This window comes from Hippopotamus amphibius, chromosome 1 (assembly GCF_030028045.1).
Source record: "Hippopotamus amphibius kiboko isolate mHipAmp2 chromosome 1, mHipAmp2.hap2, whole genome shotgun sequence".
Taxonomy (NCBI): domain Eukaryota; kingdom Metazoa; phylum Chordata; class Mammalia; order Artiodactyla; family Hippopotamidae; genus Hippopotamus; species Hippopotamus amphibius.
Window position 1 is genome coordinate 45,146,236 of NC_080186.1, and position 19,982 is coordinate 45,166,217.

At 40.7% G+C, this 19,982-nt stretch overlaps 2 protein-coding genes across 8 annotated transcripts in view; one reads left to right on the forward strand and one right to left on the reverse strand.

Annotated features, from left to right (window-relative positions):
* The window catches only part of LOC130838387 (intraflagellar transport protein 25 homolog), an 82,898-nt gene that overhangs the window by 28,645 nt on the left and 34,271 nt on the right, over positions 1 to 19,982 (reverse strand). The window lies entirely within an intron of this gene.
* LRRC42 (leucine rich repeat containing 42) lies at positions 259 to 19,900 on the forward strand. Of its 3 annotated transcripts, none has more exons than XM_057711371.1 (9): positions 259 to 613; positions 1,906 to 1,938; positions 5,984 to 6,470; positions 10,782 to 10,913; positions 12,126 to 12,244; positions 13,895 to 13,983; positions 14,157 to 14,270; positions 17,792 to 17,876; positions 19,403 to 19,900. In XM_057711371.1, the coding sequence occupies exons 3-9, from the start codon at positions 5,998 to 6,000 to the stop codon at positions 19,675 to 19,677; spliced, it is 1,287 nt and encodes a 428-aa protein (XP_057567354.1). In that variant the 5' UTR covers positions 259 to 613; positions 1,906 to 1,938; positions 5,984 to 5,997; the 3' UTR covers positions 19,678 to 19,900. The 3 variants fall into 3 exon arrangements, with proteins under 3 accessions (XP_057567354.1, XP_057567346.1, XP_057567340.1); XM_057711363.1 differs by lacking the exon at positions 1,906 to 1,938 and adding an exon at positions 1,979 to 2,098; XM_057711357.1 differs by lacking the exon at positions 1,906 to 1,938 and having other exon boundaries at positions 262 to 613.

The window sequence follows — 19,982 nt, forward strand, 5'->3', positions numbered from 1 at the left end:
GCGGCGCGCCAGTCCCCAGCCCCGCCCCCGCCCCGCCCAGCCTCCTCTGAGATCCCGGTCAAGCACGGCTGTACTCCCGGCTCTACGCACCACCTCTCCCTCAGGCCCCGCCCCTAGACCACGCCCCCGTACTCTTCTTTACGGCGCGGGCTGAGCTTCGCAGCCCCGCCCAAGGGCCTTTTCCTAGGCAAGCGCTTGAGCACGCGCTGCCTACCCTCCCCCAGCTAAGCCGGAGCCCTGGGACCTGGGAGACCCAAGGGACCCGCCCTCGCGCAAGCACGCACGCGCAGTCCCCACCTCTCCGTGCTCTGAGCCCTCGGCCCCCAGGTCGCCGGCCCTAGGCCCGGCCCCGCCTCCAAGCGCGACCCCGCCCCTCATGCCGGGTTTCGCGCAAGCGCGCCTCCCCTGCCCAGTCTTCCCCCCGCCCCCGTTAGCCCCGCGGTCCCACGGCGCCAGGTCGCCCCTAGCCCCCTCCGTCCTCCCGCCCACTCTCTGTCCCTCCCTCCCTAGCTTTGTGCCGGGGGCGCGGAGCCGCTTCCCCCCTCAGCCGCGCTGCGGGAGGAGGGAGCCGCCACCGAGGAGCTGCCGCTGGCTGCCCCGGGCAGGGGCACAGGTAGGTGGCGGCCGCGGGCTGGGCGGCTCACGGAGCCCGGGGCTGCGAGTGGGGGCGGGTGTGGGGTTTGAGGGAAGGGTGGAATGGGGGAGGGGAAGACCGAGAGGCACGGGGCTAGGGTGTGGTTGGGTGAAAGGTGTGAGGGTGAGGACCTCGGGGTGTCAGAGATGGGTTTAAGGATGGAGCTAGGGTGCTGGAGTAATGTGTGGGGGCGTGTGAGAATTGGGGTTCGAGGCCTGGGTGGCAAAAGGGAGCAGGATTAGCTTGGGTGGACTTGGGGAGGGGCATGCGTGGGAATTTAGAGAGTGATGGAGAATTGCAGTGCTGGGGAGGGGGAAAGTGAATGGGATTTGAGGAGTGCAAGGAGAAGAGGATCTAGGATTGGAATAGGAGAAGGGGTGGGGTTTTGGGGGCAGGGAACAAAAGTTGGGGCTGTGAATTGTGAAGTTGGGCATAGTGAGCCGTAAAGGAAGGAGATTTTGAAGGTTGAGGGCAGAAGACGAGGATAAAGATGGAGAGTTTGGGGTCCTAGGAGAGAGACTCTCCGAATGGCAGGAAGGGAAGAATATATGGTGAAGGACAGAGGAAGAGTGCATGGGGGTTAGAGAGGGTGGACGTGGAATGGTGTCGGCAAGGAAGGGGCCCAGGTGGAGGTGGGATTGGCTCTGGGCGACAGGGAGCCACGTTTCAGAAGGGTCATGGAAGGACTGGGAGGGCATGAGGTTTGAGAGGTGGGGGCAGGGGAGCTGGGAGAGGGTGAAGGTAGGGGATTAGGATTTTGGTGTGAACACTGGATTTTGTGTGAGAAGCTCTAGAGTTGGCAGGTAGAAAAACTGTCAAATGTCAGGTTGTAGGAGAGATTGGCCTGTTCTAAGAGGGAAGTGAGGAGCTAGGTATGGGTGAGAAGACAGGTAGGAAAGTGCAAGTTATAGGACAAAAGAAATGAGTTGAAAATTGAATAATGGTGGTGACCCAGAATAGTAAACCTAAGATTGTTAGTTGGTTATTGGTGGTTTGGAACTAATTTTTGTTCAGGTTTTTATGTTAGATATTTTCTTAAGAATACTGGATTTTCAAATAAGCCAAGGGTGTCTGCAGCCTTGGGATGAAGGCCATGGGTTGACAGATGTTTTCCTGGTGTGTGGATATGGGTAATTTCTGCCCTGGCAGAGGAAAGAGGGGAGGCCTGTGTAACTCTGTCCTGGCTCTGTTCCCACCAACTCTTTCCTCAGATGTCCACTGTTTTTTTTATCTCCTCCCTCTTTCATTCCTACCCCCCCCCCCAACCCCAGCTTGAGTCAGTGAATACCAGAGACATCAAACAGGTGGGTGAGATTAATTTTTAACATTTTTTTTATCCTTAAGGCTGATGTCATATTTTTATTCTTGAGAGACAGCATCATGCAGTGAAAAGAGCTTGAGCTTTGGAGTGATACAGCCTTGAGGTTGAATTCTGGCTCTGCCACTACTAGTTCTGTTTCTTAAGTAAGTTACTTGAGGTCTCTGAGCCCCCTCATCTGTTAAATGGCGATCCTGACCTCATAGGATTGTTGAGAATTACATGGAATCATGTAATATCGTACCTAACAGTGCTTGGCAACTCAGTGGTAGCTATCACACCCACTATTGTGATCATCATAATCTTACTATGGTTTATTATTCCTGGGGGATTGTTAACTTACTTTACCTACTAAAGTTAGGTGTTTTCTTCTCTTTCTTTTCAAATTAGATAACTGTAGACTTAGCTCACAGTTTTGTCTCCTATTGTCTGCTTCCCTGACTCCGTCCTTCCAGTCCACTTGACTGGATAGTCATGTTTCTTGCTTGGTAAACTGGCTTCAAGATCTAAAAAGCTGTCGTGTTTAGATATCAATTATTTTTATCTTGCCTCTTATTCAGAAAGGCTGTAGAGAACTGAGTTTTTAATGTAGTAAGACTACATTTTATTCATTTGATGAAATGACATGCTTCATGGTAACTTTGGCTCATTTATGGTGACCAAATACTAGAACATGCATTATTGTAATAGCTTTCTTTGAGGTTTTATGGGTTACAAAACCACCTCTCTGGAGACAGGCTATGAGGCTATCGGAATGCCCTGTTACTCTGTTGCTCTAATATGCAATATAGCTAATACAAATCTCCACTGGACATTGTTATTCTTTCACTTACTAATTACTTTAAATTTCCAGTTTGTGTAGGATTTTTGCCATGGTATAGAACAGGCCCTGTCTCCTGAGGGGCTCCCTTATAATAGACCACTCTGTATAACAGCCAGGCACAAGCGAAGCCAAGTTATAGAAGCTTCATTTGGAATTTTCTCGCCTTTATGGTTTTTAACCTCCAAAGGCTTAAGCATTAATTCAATTCTTAGATCATTTTATCGTACCTCACAAACTCTCAGGAATCTCCTTTTTGGAAGAGTGCAAGATGCACAAATTTAGTCATAGAAATCAAAGGTCACCAGGATTTCTTCACCATGGTCAGTTCCTCAAGTACCATAGTTGAAGAGCAGAGAGCCCTTGGGGTTTCTGGACAGATGATGTGGGTTTACTCTTCAGGAAATATTTGATTTTTTTCATCATTTAGAAAGAGAACTAGCATATGATGAGTAATTTAAAGGTGAAATGTAGCCAGAACTGTGCCTTTTTTTTTTTTTTTGAAATTGATCCATAAAGGCAGAATCTGCCAGGATTTGGGCAGCCTGGGTTAGTCCTCACTTTGGTCCCAAGCTTCTTGTGCCCTCTGCTGGATGGAATCAGACTTTTCTGGTTTTCACCGGAAGTAGTCATCCATTTGTCCATTTTACTTCAAAGTTTATGGAAGGTGCTGTTGAGGTGACAGTTAGGGGTGCTACAGATGGGCAAACCCTGTTTCATTGCCAGGGAGTTTATAGTGTGCTGATTCCTTGTAATATGTTATCTTCCATAGAATTTGTCTTTCTGCTTTTAAAATCAAGTCATTCTTGTTTGGGGCCATGCCTGATATCTACTTTCTGGTCTACAGGTAGAGTAGGGCTCTAATGTTCAAATCCAGAGATAAAGACCAAAGGGGATCTACTTTATCTCCTCATCAGGATTAAACTCTGTGAGATTGAAGGGGCCAGGTGCTTACCCCAGGAAGAAAAGCTTAGAATAAGCGAAGTATCTCCTTAGCAGCAGGCACTGAATACTGGCAAGAGTATGGGTTATGAGAGCTAGCACTGTGACAGGATTTTTTTTTTTCTGGTTTTTAGATTTTTTTTTCCTCCCTGGTAGTACCAGTAGCAATATACTCCCATCATCCTCTTTGCTTCTACCACCTGCAGAAGGGTCTGGCGAGTGGGGGAGGAGCCTGCAGCTGTTGCCTGGAAGAGGAGCTGGCTCCTAGCAACAGTATCAGCAGGCCCTGCGGCTCAGAGCACTAAGCCTGTCCCTTTGAGGTCTCACCCTTCCTCTCATTCAATTCAGCAAATATCAGTTGAGTGCTTACTCGAGCTAGGCACTGTGTTGGGCCTGGAAAAGAGAGATGAATCAAATAAGTGCCTTGCCCTCAAAGAGGGAATATTAGCAAGTGAACAGACAGTACACAGTGCCAAGTGCTATATAGAAAGAGACATTAAAGCTCGGAAAACCAGACAGACATGTGCACTAGTGCAGAGGTTAGGAAGTTTTCCCAGGAGAGGGATAGTGGTTGAGCTGAGTGTTAATAATAACTAGGAATTACTTAGGTCAGAGAAGCAGAGAAGGATGTTCCAGCCACAGGGAACAGGATGTGCAAAGGCCAGTGGGACAAGAGAGCACAGCCTACCTTACCTGGGTAGTATGGCTTGGCTAGAGAATAGGGCATAAGGAGGTGAGCAGGAAAGAGTGAGGCTCTCGGGTGTGGCAGGGCCCTCTTTTCTGATGTGCTTTTACACACGTAATTATCCTCAGGAGAAACATGGATCATGCTGATGTCCACAAACAGGATCACTGTTTCATCTCCACAGACTCAGCATTTTTTATCACTGACTTCATTGTTGACACTTTTAAATGGCTTCATAGCTACATCCTAGCCCTGCATTGATGCAGAAGAAGCTGGATTGGTTCACTCTAAAAGTCAAATCAGAGTCTTTTAGCGATAATAGCAGCTTTTTGACCTATATTATATTGTTTTACCTTAAAAATGTAGCAGTGATAATCATATACTTTCATTTTATTTAATGTGGTAATTTCTCAAATATTTTGAACTCTCACGATTCCTCAGGAAAACAAGTATTTATTCCAATTAGTGCTTGAACACAGAATGTCACCCACATGATTGCATAAATACCCGGCTGTTTTTGATATTTTGCCCTATCTCAGAAGTGCCAGCTAACTGAAGAAGTTAAGGCACAAGAACTAACTAAAAGCTATTCTAGCCGTTGGAAGCATCACACCTTAGCAACTTTTAGTTAGCTCTTGTGATGGAGGTCTTTATTTGTGGATTAAAAAAACTGTGTTACGGGGATATGTATATAAAAACAGATGATTGAACTTGGTGTACCCCCCCAAAAATAATTAATAAATAAATAAAATTAAAAATTAAAAAAAATTTAAAAAAAATTTAAAAAAAAACAACTGTGTTGCATGTGGTCTGTGTAAAGTTCAGCAAAGGAGTAAACTTTAGTTCCACAAATATCTACTCAGGGACTATTACATGCTAGAGCACTATGTTGTTAGGGTGGGTGAATTAAGCATGATCCCTGCTCTCAAGGAGTTCAAATCAGCAGAACACGCCCAGAAATAAATAAGTAGCAGATCTGTGAGCCAGGTGCCATAAAGAAATGTGTGGAAGGTGCCAAGGTAGCAAGGGAGTTATTAGTTTCTAGCCTTTGTTCTGTATGTAAACATGTTTAAAAAAACAGAAATAGTAAATTCCTCATGTACTATTTGTAACTTGCAAATCAATAAAAATTTTGTCATTTAGTGGCTGCATAACATTCCATGGTGTGGATGTATCATCATTTATATAATAACACTCATGTTGAACATTTAGGTTATTTTCAATTGTTTTGCTAATATCAACTGTGGTAGTATGACTTTCCTTGCAGGTGACTCTTTGACCACTTCTGTCATAGTTATTTTAGAGTGAGTTCTAGAAATGAGATTTAAGCTGGCTTTTGAAAGATGAACAGGAGTTCACCAGATAGACAAGAAAAGGGGAAGGGTAGGAAAGGGCATTCCAGGTCGAGGTACTAGAGGCAACCTCCAGTACCAGAGTTCACAGGCAGCTGGTAAGCTTTGATCCCCCAAAGCAGCCACAGGGCCTGCCTGGTATGCCAAAAAGCTCTGGGCACAGCAAGATGAAGTTACATGTTACAAATGGCATTTTAATTGGATTTGCTTCCCCTGTGCCTTGCTTTTACAGTCGCAACCAAGGCAATGTCTTACTACCTCAACTCAGAAAACCACCTGGACCCAGGGCCCATCTACGTGCGAGAAAATGGGCAACTGCACATGGTCAATCTGGCCTTGGATGGTGTCAGGAGTAGCCTGCAGAAGCCAAGGCCTTTCAGACTGTTTCCCAAAGGCTTTTCTGTGGAGCTTTGCATGAACAGGGAAGATGATACTGCACAGAAAGAGAAGACTGATCATTTCATCTTCACATACACCCGGGAAGGGAATCTTCGGTACTCGGCCAAATCCCTCTTCAGCCTCGTCCTGGGCTTTATCTCTGACAATGTTGATCACATTGATTCCCTTATTGGCTTTCCTGAGCAGATTGCTGAAAAGCTGTTCTCTGCTGCTGAAGCCAGACAGAAATTCACAGAGCCAGGTGCGGGGCTGAGGGCTTTACAGAAATTCACTGAGGCCTATGGAAGTCTGGTGCTTTGCTCCTTGTGTTTGCGAAACAGGTGGGTGTTCTGATTACAATAGTGAGTATTTTATTGAGTGCGTGAATTCTGTCAAGCTCTGGGGCTTAGTGGGCTTGGGGACTTCCCACATCAAACAGCACTTGAGTTTAAAATGTCCAAACACAAAGTGGTAAGCCATTTTGAGAAAAACTATTGTCTTTCTCCCTTCCCTCACCCTCCCAGACAACACTTAGATTTATTTTGAAAACACTTTACAAGGATTAGTTGATTGCCACAGCTCCTCCATTAGGTATAAAATGCTCTTCTACCAACTTTTCTAGAAAGAGAAGATAGAAGAGACAAAATGTGATCTGCCAGATAACTCTAGGTATGCTCTGAAGGATGTGAGGATTAGTGACCAGAGTTCCTTCTCTGTTCCAGTTTTCAGACCACTAGATACTGAGAATTAGGTAAAAAGCAACTTTAGAAGAATAAATGATTAAAATTTCAAGTATCTTAAAATTTGGAAATTTTCAATAAGGTCCTAACACCAGAACCAAGATCTCTTTTCTAAAAGAGCAGATGTTTTTTCTTATTACTTGCCTTTGATCATATACTTTTATTGATTTATTTAAAATTTTTATACTACCATTGTGTAAAATGACTTTCAGGGCATCTACTAATTAAAAAGAAAAACTTGAATAAAATACACAGAAAAGAATTTAAACACAAACACAAAAAGGTATAAAGTGAAACGTAAGCCTGCCTCCCATCTCTTTCCTGTTTGCCTTCCCCAGAGGCAAATACTATTATCAGTTTCTTTTATATAATTCTAGAGATATTCTGTACATATACATGCATGTATAGCTGTTCCCTTTGTTATGCAAATGGAAGCACAGTGCTCACACTGGTGTGCACTTTGCTTTCTTCATATATTTGGAAATCATTTACCATCAATATGTGTAGGTTTTTAAAATAGCTACATAGTATACCATTATATGAACATTTTTGTCATTAGAAAATGTGAAAGGCTGCTTACTATTAAGATGCATAATCAATATGATCATTAAAACAAGGCTAAACAAAAGGCATATAATAAAAGAAGAGGGGAGTTCCCTGCTGGTCTGGTGGTTAGGACTCTGTGCTTTCACTGCCCAGGGCCCAGGTTCAGTCCCTGGTTAGGGAACTAAGATCCTGCAAGCCAAGCAGAGCGGCCAAAAAAAAAAAATTTCAGTCCTTCATTTTTTATTCCAACTTATTTATGTTCACTGTGGAAAAATTAGAACAATGAAAAATAGAGTTATGATTATACCTTGTTTTAAAATTATTTTACAAAGGCAAATAACATGCTATTTGAGAAACATATAAAACTGCAGTAATAAAAAGTTCGTAGTGCCATATTCATGGTAATCATTTTCAAATATATATCTTTATACATTTGGGGATATACTCTGTCTGTAACTTGTGTTCTGTTTTTTCCTCTACCTGCCATTATAGCTTAAGTATTTCTCACAGTAGTGAAAGTGCTTTTTATCCATTTGTGATGTCTGCATACTGTTCCATTGGTCAGATTGGATGAGAATAGCACTTTCATTCGCATTAGATGAACATATAAATTAATGTAGCATTTCTGAAAAGCAGCTTGGCAATATGTATCAAAAGCCTTAAAAATATCCATATCACTTGTTTGACCCATTAATTCCATTTATTAAGTCTGTTCTAATTTCTAATGTAATAATAAGATGAGAACAAATATTTTACATTGTAGTACTATTTGTAATAGTACATTGTAGTATTATTTGTAATAGTGAAAACCTGAAAGCTGAATATCCAACAAGAGGAAATTGATTAGGTAAATATGGAACATTCATATAATGAAATAGTGTATAACTATTTAGCTAATATCCAAAGATCATTTAAAATGATGTGGTAAAATGTTCATTATATAATAAATGAAAAAAATAAGAATTAAAATTATATGTATGACCCCAATATTGTTTGTAAAAAAATAGAAAATTTTATATGTATTGCATATATGGGGGGAAAAGAGAAACCCACTGAAATGTAATTTAGATAATGAGATTGAAATTGGTCTTTTCTTTATAATTTTCCAGATTTTCTTAATTTTTTCTCCAGGGAATGTGTATTACTTTTATAATCAGAAAAATATAAGAAACATTTTTAACCATCTTTTGGCGCATATTTTATTGCAACAGTTTCAAATTAGACGATAACTAAGACAATGCTGCCTTATTGATATGTAAGAGTAAGAATTTTTCAATTGTGATAAAAAATTTCCCTTCTTTTGAACCCCCAAAGGAGAATAGGAAGAAGGCAGGAGATTTGGATTTGCATTTGCAATTCCCAGCTGAAGCTGCAGCAGCAAAGATTTTACCAGCACAAAAGGGTTCAGGTCATGGGGAAAGAACTTGAGAAAATAATTGAAAAATAAGATAATTGGGTAGGTGCAGGCACTTGCTGTTTGGGGTTGGGTCACAAAGCTGCCTGCCAAAAGGAGAAGCCAGTGTCTTTGCAACTGGGTTTCAACCCTACAAAGCTGTCTCCTCCCTGTGACTTTTAATCCTACTGGTGGTCACAGGGAAGCAAATATGTTTCTTTAAAATATCACTCTGTGTAACTGAAGTAATTATAATAGCTACCATTTAATGAGAGCCTGTAAGTTGCTGTTTACTTTTGGAACATTTTTTCTAATTTTCTTAATAGTCCATAAAGGAAGTTATCATCAGGTCCATTTTCTAGCTGGGGAAATTGAGGCTCACAGAGCTTAGGAACTTTCTTACAATCATACAAGTAATTAGCGTTGATAGAATCCAAACTCAGGTCTGACACTGAAATATCTGTGCTCTTTCTGTTGCTTTTCCACTGAATGCTTCAGAACTTTTTAAGAGGCAAATTGGAAGACTAATTTTTATCGAGACCCTAGAGCTTCAGTTAGGTCCTAGATAAGCATCTAGTAGTGTCTGTGGCTTTGCATGTTTGTTTCTCAGCCTTGGTTTTTGTAATGTTTGTTAATAATGTTATACATTGTTGTGCCTTCCCAGTTAACCCTTGTTTCAGAATTACTAAAAATCATTTGGTTAATTGATCAAAGAATGTGTGTTTTCCTTTCTCTAATTGCCAGTAATCCCCCAAATTCCCATTAACCCACTTCAGCTCTGTGATTGGAAGATGGAAAACAGCAGCTTTATTTACAGTGCAATTAAAATATGTCTGAGTAAATAAGGCTCATTTGTGTACCCAGCTGAGCTCAGTCACCAGGCAGCTTAGAGGGGGTATCAGTGCCCCAGGCCATGTGTACCCAGCAGTCAGGCCAGTGATCAGCTTCAGTATGTTGTATTCTGATTGAAGTAGGAAGAAAAGAGATCTAACTCCCTTCTTGTCCTTGGATTATTCAGTTCTGTTTTTGGTAATTATGATCCTGATGACAGGAGAGAAATAACACTTTAAGTATAGCCCCACTGATCCTAGCGTACCATCTCGCTTTGGAAACTTCTAGACATCCATGAGGAAAGTGGATGAGAAAGGTATGCCCTTGCCACGAGCATTTCCCTCTTCTTTTAGGATCCTCTCCTGTTTCCTGTCACTTCTAATCCTTTTTCATTTTTTCTTGCTGACATCATATGAAATAGATGGACAACTAGAAAGCAGGGTGGAGGCCACAGCCTGGGCTGTGCTGTGTCTTTATGATCTTCTTTTCCTCTCCAGAGGCCTCCTGATACTTCCCGATAGCAGTTTGGCAAGGTGCCCCAGTGTAATGAAAGTGGGCATGCTCATAGGTTTGTCTTAATAACCATCTAGTTTAGAGTTCTTGTGATAGTCATGCTGCACATACTTTTGGAGTAAAGTTAGCAGGATAACAGTGGCACAGTGGAGTGGGCAGCTCCTCAAACGTGTGTTTGAATAGAAAAGATAAAACCTGATCTGTCAAATATATCTTGGTATGTTCTTGGGGACATGCAAGTTAGAACCCAGAATTCTTGGCCTGTTCCAGTTTTCAAAGCACTAGATATTGAGCATTAGATAAAAAGCAACCTTAAAAGAATGACATTAAAATTTAAGTATCCTAAAGTTTGGAAATTCTCTGAAAATAGTGACACTGAGATCTGTCTGACTTCTAACAAAGCAGATATTTTCTCTTGTGTATTGCCTTTGCTCGTATGTTTTTATTTATTTATTTAAAGTTTTTATTCCACCATCATTTAAAAAGATTTTCAGTTTAAAAAATTCAACTTGTGCCTACAGAGTAATCAGGAAAGTCCTGATGGAATGTTGGTGTATCACAAAGCCACAAATGGTGATGTTTTAAAAGAAAGAAAAGAAAAGCTGTTGATTGCTCTCCATGCCCCACAGATACCTGGTGATTTCAGAAAAACTTGAAGAGATTAAGTCTTTCCGGGAGCTGACCTGCCTAGATCTTTCCTGTTGCAAGCTTGGAGATGAGCATGAACTTCTAGAACATCTCACCAATGAGGCCCTGTCTAGGTATTGACCTGCCACCATTTGTAGATGAATTTTTTTTTTTTAAGAATGATCCAATGGGATCATCTTGAAGAATGTTGATTACCTCCCAGTCCTGTGTTTATTTGCTAATTTTTTTTTTATAAAACATTTTCAATCTCCATTTACTTGGTACAAGCAGTGTAGATTGGACCACTCTTAGGAAAGTAAGTCAATAGTTTCGTTTATCTTTATTTCAGCATATGGTACTTAACACTACCTGGGTCGAAAAGAGATTTTGCCCTGGTTTATTCTAGCGAGAGATGAGAAGTTACAGTTGCTGCAGTCATTATCATTTTCCTTTCTAACTGTCAGTGAACTATAAATTATTTTAAAAGTGAACTATTAAGAGAGAGCCAAATAAATCCTTTTCAAGAACCATAATTTAAAGAAATCACTGAGGTCGTACCAGTCACAAATAGTCCGACTGATCTCAGTGTGACCAGCAGAGAGAAGGCCAAATGGATTCCTTTGTGGTTTTGTAAACACCCAGAAGGATAACAGCACTACAAACCTGAGTCTGACCTGTTTCTTGGGGCTTGCCTAGGGCAGGAACACCTACGTACTGCCCTGTACAAAAGTATTTTTGTGAGGTTCGTAAAGGTTCAGATTTCTTGCGTGTGGGACAGTGGAGCACATTGATATACCAGTTACAGGTTAGCGGAATGGATTGCGTTATGGCTATACCTTATAAATCCAACCTGAACATTGGATTTATTTTTTAATTTTTTTTAACTTTTTTTCCTTTTTTTATTTTGAAAATTGGATTTATAAAGTAATTAGAATGAAAGAATTGTGCTTTGCATAAAGAATTCTCATAAGAGTTCTTTAGCAGACCTTCCCAATATATTTAGAGTATTTTTGGTTTTTACACAGCATTTGTCAGGAATGCTGCTTTTGTGTTAAACAAGTGTATTTATCTCCTTAATGAAGTCCCTGTTTACCTTGTTCCACCATATACCTTTAGTGCCCTCTGCCATATGAGACTAATATTACATGACACTATGATCTCTAAGTTAACCCTCACTTAGTAACTGGAATAGCACCAAAAGATCTTTAACTCTGTTAAATGCATTAGGTGTGAAATACCAGGAGTTAGAAGATATGTTTTTAAATAAAGTTTATGGAAGCATGTTCTCATACCTAGACTTTCTCAATTGCTCTTTAACTAATTTACTTATGGATTTTGTTTCCTAGTGTAACTCAGCTCCACCTGAAGGATAATTGTTTATCTGATGCCGGGGTGCGGAAAATGACGGCACCAGTTCGAGTGATGAAAAGAGGCCTTGAAAATCTAGCATTATTAGATTTATCTTGTAAGTTTCATTAGAAGTTATAGATGATTAGTGTCGGAAGAATGGACTTAGAAATCATTTAGTTCTCATTTGAAAGGTGATAAAATTGAGGGGAGGTGACTTTCTTAGGTGCCACAAGTTAGTGGCAGGACCTAAAGCCAGAGGCTCCTGACTCCTGACGTGGTGCCACCTCTATAGGGTAGTAAAAGCCCTTACAGAGTCAGCCATGCCACTTTCTCTCTGCAGACAAGGCAGCCTCTCTTCACATTCGTAGCACATGTAACGGACATTTGGCTCATCTTTACTGTCTGTGATCCATAGTGTCTTGTCAGCTCCTAGCTGACATTTTTAATCAGTAATTGCTTGGCGAAAACCTGGATTAAATTCAAAATTTTGATAATTTAGGATGAACTAGATATTGACTTCAGTAGTAGTAGTAGAAAGTTGATAAGATCATTTATGATTTAACTAAGCATTTATTGAATATGTGGCAGGGTGGTATGGTGTCAAAAGAATAGAAGAAGCAGGGGTTTGAGGTCAGAGGACACTCCTTGCTCTGCTGCTGTGTGCCCTTGGGCAAGTTATTTAACCTCTCTGAGCCTTGGTTTTGGTTTCTGTAAAATGAAGATAATAATGAGTACTCCCCATGGATGGACCTAGAGACTGTCCTACAGAGTGAAGTAAGTCAGAAAGAGAAAAACAAATATCGTATATTAACACATATATGCGGAATCTAGAAAAGTGGTACATATCAACCGTTTGCAAGGCAGAAATAGAGACACATGTAGAGAACAAACATATGGACACCAAGCGGGGAAAGCAGTGGGGGTTGGGGGTTGCGGTGGGATGAATTGGGAGATTGGGATTGCCACATATACATTACTAATAAAAAAAAAAATCAAATTGTATACTTTAAATATATGCAGTTAATTGTAAAAAATAAAAAAATAAAGTTAAAAAAATATGCAGTTTATTGTATGTCAATTGTATCTCAATAAAAGTTCTTAAAGAAAAAAATTAATAAATAAATATACGCAGTTTATTGTATGCCAATTATATCGAAATAAAAGTCCTTAAACAAAAAATAAATAAGTACTCTCTTTTCCTCCCAAGGAAGTGTATTCATTTAGCAAATATTTTTTTACTGTCTACAGTGTGCCAGGCACTGTGCTCTTGGTCTTTATGACTCAGTGCTAAATGCAGTACTCTCTGATTTGAGAATGTAATATGTAAGAACGGATTAAAAAAAAAATGCAGGTTAGTAAGACAGTAATAATCTCTGTGTCTGTGTCTTTGAAAATCTTTTTAAAATAAATCTTTTACTTTGGAGGTGAAATGTCTGTGAACGAAGTTTAATACATATTTACATATGTTGTTTTCATATGGTTGCAGATTAAACTCTTTGGAATAACTATCTGGTTCATTAATTTTTCTACTAACCCGCAACTTCCAGAAAGTTTGAGCTATACAGGATCTTAGGGTCATCTAATGTGGCTCCTTCATATTACAATAGGAAAGATAAGATTTCTGTATTTAATTTACTCTGAAAAGTTTGTTCACTCAATATTTTATATTTTATTATTTTATGGCCTTTTTTCCTGAGCTTATTTTTGGCATTTTAGCAATACTTATAACTGTAACAGAATACGACCTATTTTTTTTGACATCTAGGTAACCCTGAGATCACAGATGCAGGAATTGGATACCTCTTTTCTTTTAGAAAACTAAACTGCTTAGATATCTCTGGGACGGGACTCAAGGTAAGACTTCTACTCCCTTTTCTTACTTTTCCAAACTTATAATTTGATGTTTTGCTTCTGCTAATTGGCATTTAGAAAGGGCTGGTATCTGTGATGGTGTTTATTTTCTACTGAAACCAAGTTAAGAGTTGACCAGATGTGTGTGCATTAGTGTTCTGTTTTTCCCTTGCTAGGATATCAAAGCTGTCAAACACAAGCTTCAGACCCACATAGGCCTCGTTCACTCCAAAGTGCCTTTGAAGGAGTTTGATCACAGTAACTGCAAGACAGAGGGCTGGGCTGACCAGGTAAGGCATATTTTTCTCCCCTACAGTGTATGTGGCTTCATTTTAATTCCAAGTGTGTTATTCAACACTTGAACAGATGTTAATCCTCTTGGTATCCCTTGGCTGAATTGTCATCTTCAGTCAAATCCGAGACACGGATGACCTGCAACTAACCCAGTTACTTAAGGAAAGGTGTTAGATGCTGGTCTTTAAATCTCATCGTCTGGTCACTAGGTTGTGCTTCATCCTTATTGGGCCTAGAAGAACATGCCGTCTTATAAATGACTCAGAAAATAAATGAATTCTTGCTTGCTATGCAAAAAAGCAGTATGACCCAACTTCAGAAGGACAGATTCTCATAGCAATGTGTGTATACTGGAAAGAGAATAGGTCACATTAAGAATTCACATCTCTTTCACTTTTTAGGGCCAAATTTTTTAACGTGTAGAGGCTTCGTGAGTAAATGTCCTTTTTTATCCTGAGCCCTCCCATTTTCTTTGCCTTCCTTCCTTTCTTTCTTTCTCTTTTTTTCTTCCTTTCTTTCTTCCTTCCTTCCTTCCTTCCTTCCTTCCTTCCTTCCTTCTTCCTTCCTTCCTTCGTTCCTTGCTTTCTTTCTTTCTTTCTTCCTTTTTCTTTTTCTTTCTTTTTCTTTCTCTCTCTCTTTCTTGTTCTCTCTCTTTCTCTCTCTCTCTTACTTTCTTTTTTTAAGTTTAAAAAATTTTATTTTATGTACAAGGAACTAGCACTATTTCTGTGGAAAGGTAGATGTCCTGGATGACCCATTCAAGGAAGTTTACTCAGTCCAACTTGATGAAGCCGATATTCTTCATGTACTGGCAGAAATGCTAGTGGCACGTATTGAGGCCGTGTTTCCAGATCAGACCATGCCAGTTGGAGCAGACTGAGCCCTCCTCTATTTTCAGTTTCTTAGCTGAACTTTCCTTTGACGCTCTTTCATCTTCTTGATGGTCTTCCTGAAGTTGGTAAAGTACAGACTTTAGGAAGTCAGAAGGTAACCAAGTAGTAGAGCACCAGTAGACGCTAGCTTCCCTGTGGCTGGTGCCTTTCTCCTTCAGATACTTTAAACCAATGTTTACTGGTGGAGGCCTAGAGGATCCACCCAACTTTTTGTTCTGGATCTCTCCTTGGCCGCAGGCAGTAGTGCACAGCGGTGGACCTATCCAGCCACCTGATTATGGTGTCACCTCCCTATAGGTAAGCAAGAAGGGGTGCCAGTGAGTCAGTGTTTCAGAAGCACTTTGAAATTTGTCCAGAAAATGCACGCTGAAATTATTACAACAGTTCTTTGCCGCAGTTTGTAGTGCTGGAAGAATCCTAGATATATCCAGTAGACTTGGGGCAGATGTGGGATGGTCATACAAGGGCTTGATGTAGTTTGGTTATGGTAGCAGGTTGACATGGTGGAAAGAGCATAGGCCATGGAGTCAGAGGCCTGAGTTTGGGATCCTGGCTCAGCAACCCAGTAGGTATGTGACTTAAGGCAACTTTGAGTCCCTGTTTATTCATCTGTAAAATGCAGAAACCAGAACCTCTCTTGTAGAGCTAAGGATGAAGTAAAATACCTAGCAACCTGGACTGAAAGGACCACGCAACCTCATCTGGGCCCCTAGGACTTGGCAGCAGTGCTTTATCTATCTTTTGTTGATCCCTTATTGAAACTATTTCAGGCTGACTCGGTTCTCTTCCTGCCTCACTCTCAGCAGGTGACACAGAAAAATGAGGCCATCTAACAGGAGTCCCCTTATTTCCCTGTATCTGTCTCAGAATTTCTCCATTTCTACGACCATATCCCACTTCTCTCTTATCTAAGGGAACAGGTGTGCCACTTTATTCCAGTGATAAGCCCTTTAGTGGCTTCTTTTCCTTTCAGTTCTGTTCCCTAAGATCTCCAGCTTCTTTTGTGATTTTCCTAATAATTATTTCCTTCTGCTGCCCCACAACTGCATCTTCAATCTCACCCTCTGTTGGCCATTTTCCTTCTGTATATAAACATGTTACTTTTATCCTAACATCTTCTTCATCCCCCTTTGCAATTGTGAGTTGTTTTCTTATCTTCCCACCTCCTCACTGCCCGCTCAGTTCTTAATCCCTCGTAAGCTAGTTCTGGCCTCCACGGCTCTGCTGCAGGTGTTCTCTTGAAGGTGGCACGTGATCGCATTCTTCACCTTCCTTGGCCTTTCTGCAGTTCTGATAGAAAACATGCATGTCTTATGCTTTTTCTCTCTGGCCTTCCTGCTCCGTCTGACTTTCTCACGTCTCCCTTTAGCTTGTGTTGATTCCTCACTTCCTCCTCCACTCTTCTGTCTCCACCCCCTCTCCTGGTGATCTGAACTGTTCTCAGAGCTTTTACTGTCCCTGTGAGAATGATCTTACCTTCTCTCACAAGATAGACCTGTTCCTAAATATCCTCTATAAATTTCTGCCAGGCACCTTAAATTCAGCTTGCCCAGAACCAAACTTGGTTTCTTCTTCGCCATCCCCAAACAGCTCTTCCAGTTGACATTCTTACTTCCGTTAGTGGAAGCACAGTTTTCCTTACTGCACCCTGCGCCACCAGATTCAGTTCATCTTGGCATTCTCCTACCTCTGTCCCCGTTCTCCACAGTCAGGGAGGTGTCGTCGTTGTCCCAGAGGGGATGGCAGCTAGTATTTGAGTGCTTCCTATATGCCAGACACTGCTCAGCCCCTCACCTTTGTTACCTCGTTTAATCCTCACAACAGCCCAATGGGGTGTGTACTATTATTAATCCCTATTTTACAGGTGAGGAAATTGAGACTCAGAAATTCAGTCACTTGCCAAGGGTCCCCTGGCTATTAAGTGGTGGAACTAACTCTGCAACTGTATTCTTAAACTATGTGTTGTGCTGCCTCTATGTCCTAAAAATGTTTGTCTTGACTTTCTTTATCATTTCATTGCCTCCCATAATGACAAGTGTTGAATTTAAAGTTCTTGTTACTTGTGGATATGTGAAATAATTGTTTATTTTTGCATAGTTTATACTAAGCCAGATTTTCAAAAGAATTTGTAGTAGCTTGAATAAAAATACATTTGTAGCAGTTTAAAAGCTGGAAACTGATCATGAAGTGTCATGAGAATATGGAAACGTCATTTTACACATGTACAAGAGTTTGAGTTATACTTGGTATAGTTTAAGGTGTGAAAGTAAGTCTAGGAATGTGTGAAAAGTATTATGACTAAGGTTTTAAATTTCAGTATTTAGTTTAAGGATATGCAGTTTATCTCTAAATTGGAATAGAGGTGAAAATAGGGAGTCAGCTTTGTCTGTTTTTTTCTGAGTTATGCAAATACATATGTCCAGCATGTTTGTGTTCTCACCAACTCATGCCTTAAAACAGAAAATCCAGTCTTGACTTGGTTCCTTTTCTTATCACCATCATCTGAAGTAAGATTACCACAGGGGGTTTGTGTTTATGGAAGGAGAGGGGTGGGGAACAAGGAAGGCTTCAGATTAAAAACTTGAGATTTTGTTTGGATTCACATCTTTCCAAATACACTTTAGATTGTTCTACAGTGGGAGCGAGTGACTTCAGAAGCTGTGAAGCCACGAGAAACCTCGGAGCCTCGAACAGCAGCTCAGCGCTTCTGTGAGAAATTCCCTTTCCTTTGGAGTGTTTTGCCCTTAGGTTATTTGCACCCTTAAAGCACTTAGCTCATCTTCACTCAGTGGGAAATTAAGTATGATAGTATTGACTTCATTAGATCTCTGTCAACACAGCTTATCGTGTAAGTTCACACTTAACTTTGAGCACCAGCCCCAGGAAAATAACTTCTTAAGTGTATGTATATAGTACATATGTGTTTATTTATATCCGAACTTATTCCAGAAAAGATTTGCAGTGGTACAAAAGTAGATAGAATACAGAACATTAAAAAGGAATTAAAGTGTAGCCAAAAGTTAGAAGCAACCCAAGTGTCCATGAAAGATGAATGGATAAACACAGTGTAACATTTACATACAATGGAATATTATCCAGCCTTAAGGAGGAAGGAAATTTTAACACATGCTATAACGTGAGTGAAATTTAGAGACATTCTGCTAAGTGAAATTAGCCAGTGAAAAAAGACAAATGTATGGGTCTTCTTATGAGGTTCCTAGAGTAGTCAAGTTCATAGAGACAGAAAGTAGAACGATGGTTGCTGGGGACTGAGGTAAGAGGTGGTAGGGAGTTATTGTTTAATAGGTACCAAGTTTCAGTTTTGCCAAGCTTGAAAAAGTTCTGGAGATGGATGATGGTGATGTTTGTACAACATTGTGAATGTACTTAATGCCACAGAACTATACACTTAAAAATGGTTAAAATGCTGGGACTTCCCTGGTGGCGCAGTGGATAAAACTCCATGCTCCCAATGCAGGAGACCCAGGTTCGATCCCTGGTCAGGGAACTAGATCCCATATGCATGCTGCAACTGAGCCCTCCTGCCACAACTAAGGAGCCCTCCTGCAGCAACTAAGACCCAGTACAACAAAATAAATGAATAAATTTTTTTTTAATGGTTAACATGATAAATTTATGTTATGTGTATTTTACCTTAATTTTTCCCTGAAAGGTGTTTAAGGATGAAATCAAAATGAAGGAAAAATAAAGGTAGAAAAATAAGAAAAATTCAGGGCATACCAGAAAATATAGAATAAGGTTGTATCATTTGCTGCAAACTTGGCTGTCTTAGAAGACAGAGTCAAGTCCACATTTTGAGTAATAATAGCCAACATTTTTTTGAGCTTTTACTGTTGTGCCAGGTGTTGTGCTAAGCACCCTATGTTACTTCGTTTATCTTCATATCACCCTTATGAAATAGGTTTTATATCCCTATAAAGATGAGAAAAAAGATGAATCTCAGACAGATCACTTACCCAAGGTCATTTATCCCGGAAGTGGCAGATCTGAGGTTTGAATCCAAATCTGTGATACTCTCGTCTGAGTACATACCTTCAACCTGTGCTGGTTCATTTGCCGTGAGTTACTTTACAGGGCACTCAAAAGGGAATAAACTGAATCTAAACCTCACCCTATTTGGCCTCTTGGCACTTCCGTTGGATCATCTTTCTGGACTTAGGCAGGCATTAGTGGCATGGTAAAGCTCATTGCCCTTCCCTCTGTCACCCTTACAGATGGGAAGCGGGCTCGAACAGAAGCCGCAGTGAAGTGTCCCCTGGCAGACGCCCACATGAACTCTTCTGAGAAACTCCAGTTCTATAAAGAGAAAGCCCCAGACTGCCACGGGCCACTGTTGAAACACGAAGCCCTCTCAAGCCAGGAGTCAAAGAAGAGCAAGAAGAGAGCTTTTGAGGAGCCAGAGAAGGAACAGAGTGACTCTTCACAGTCTTCAAAGCAGAAATATGTGTGTCTTGCTGTGGAAGACTGGGACTTGTTAAATTCCTATTGATTGGCAGATATAAATTGACCTTTTTCCCCTCCAACTCTATATTATATGAGGAAAGGGGACTGATGATGTTTTCCTTTTTGTTTGAATTTACCTATGGCATTAGCATAGCAAGCAGATATTTCTACTTTTGTGGTGGGGGAGGGGAATGCTACGGAAGTATGTAATAATTTCTAATGTATATTTTCAATACATAGTAATTTTTCAAATAAACATTTTTGCTGTCCTTAGGTTCTCCTTGTGAAATATAGACTGGAGCTGCAGGAAGTAACTCTTTGGTTTGGGATGGAAAGCCATGGGAACTAACA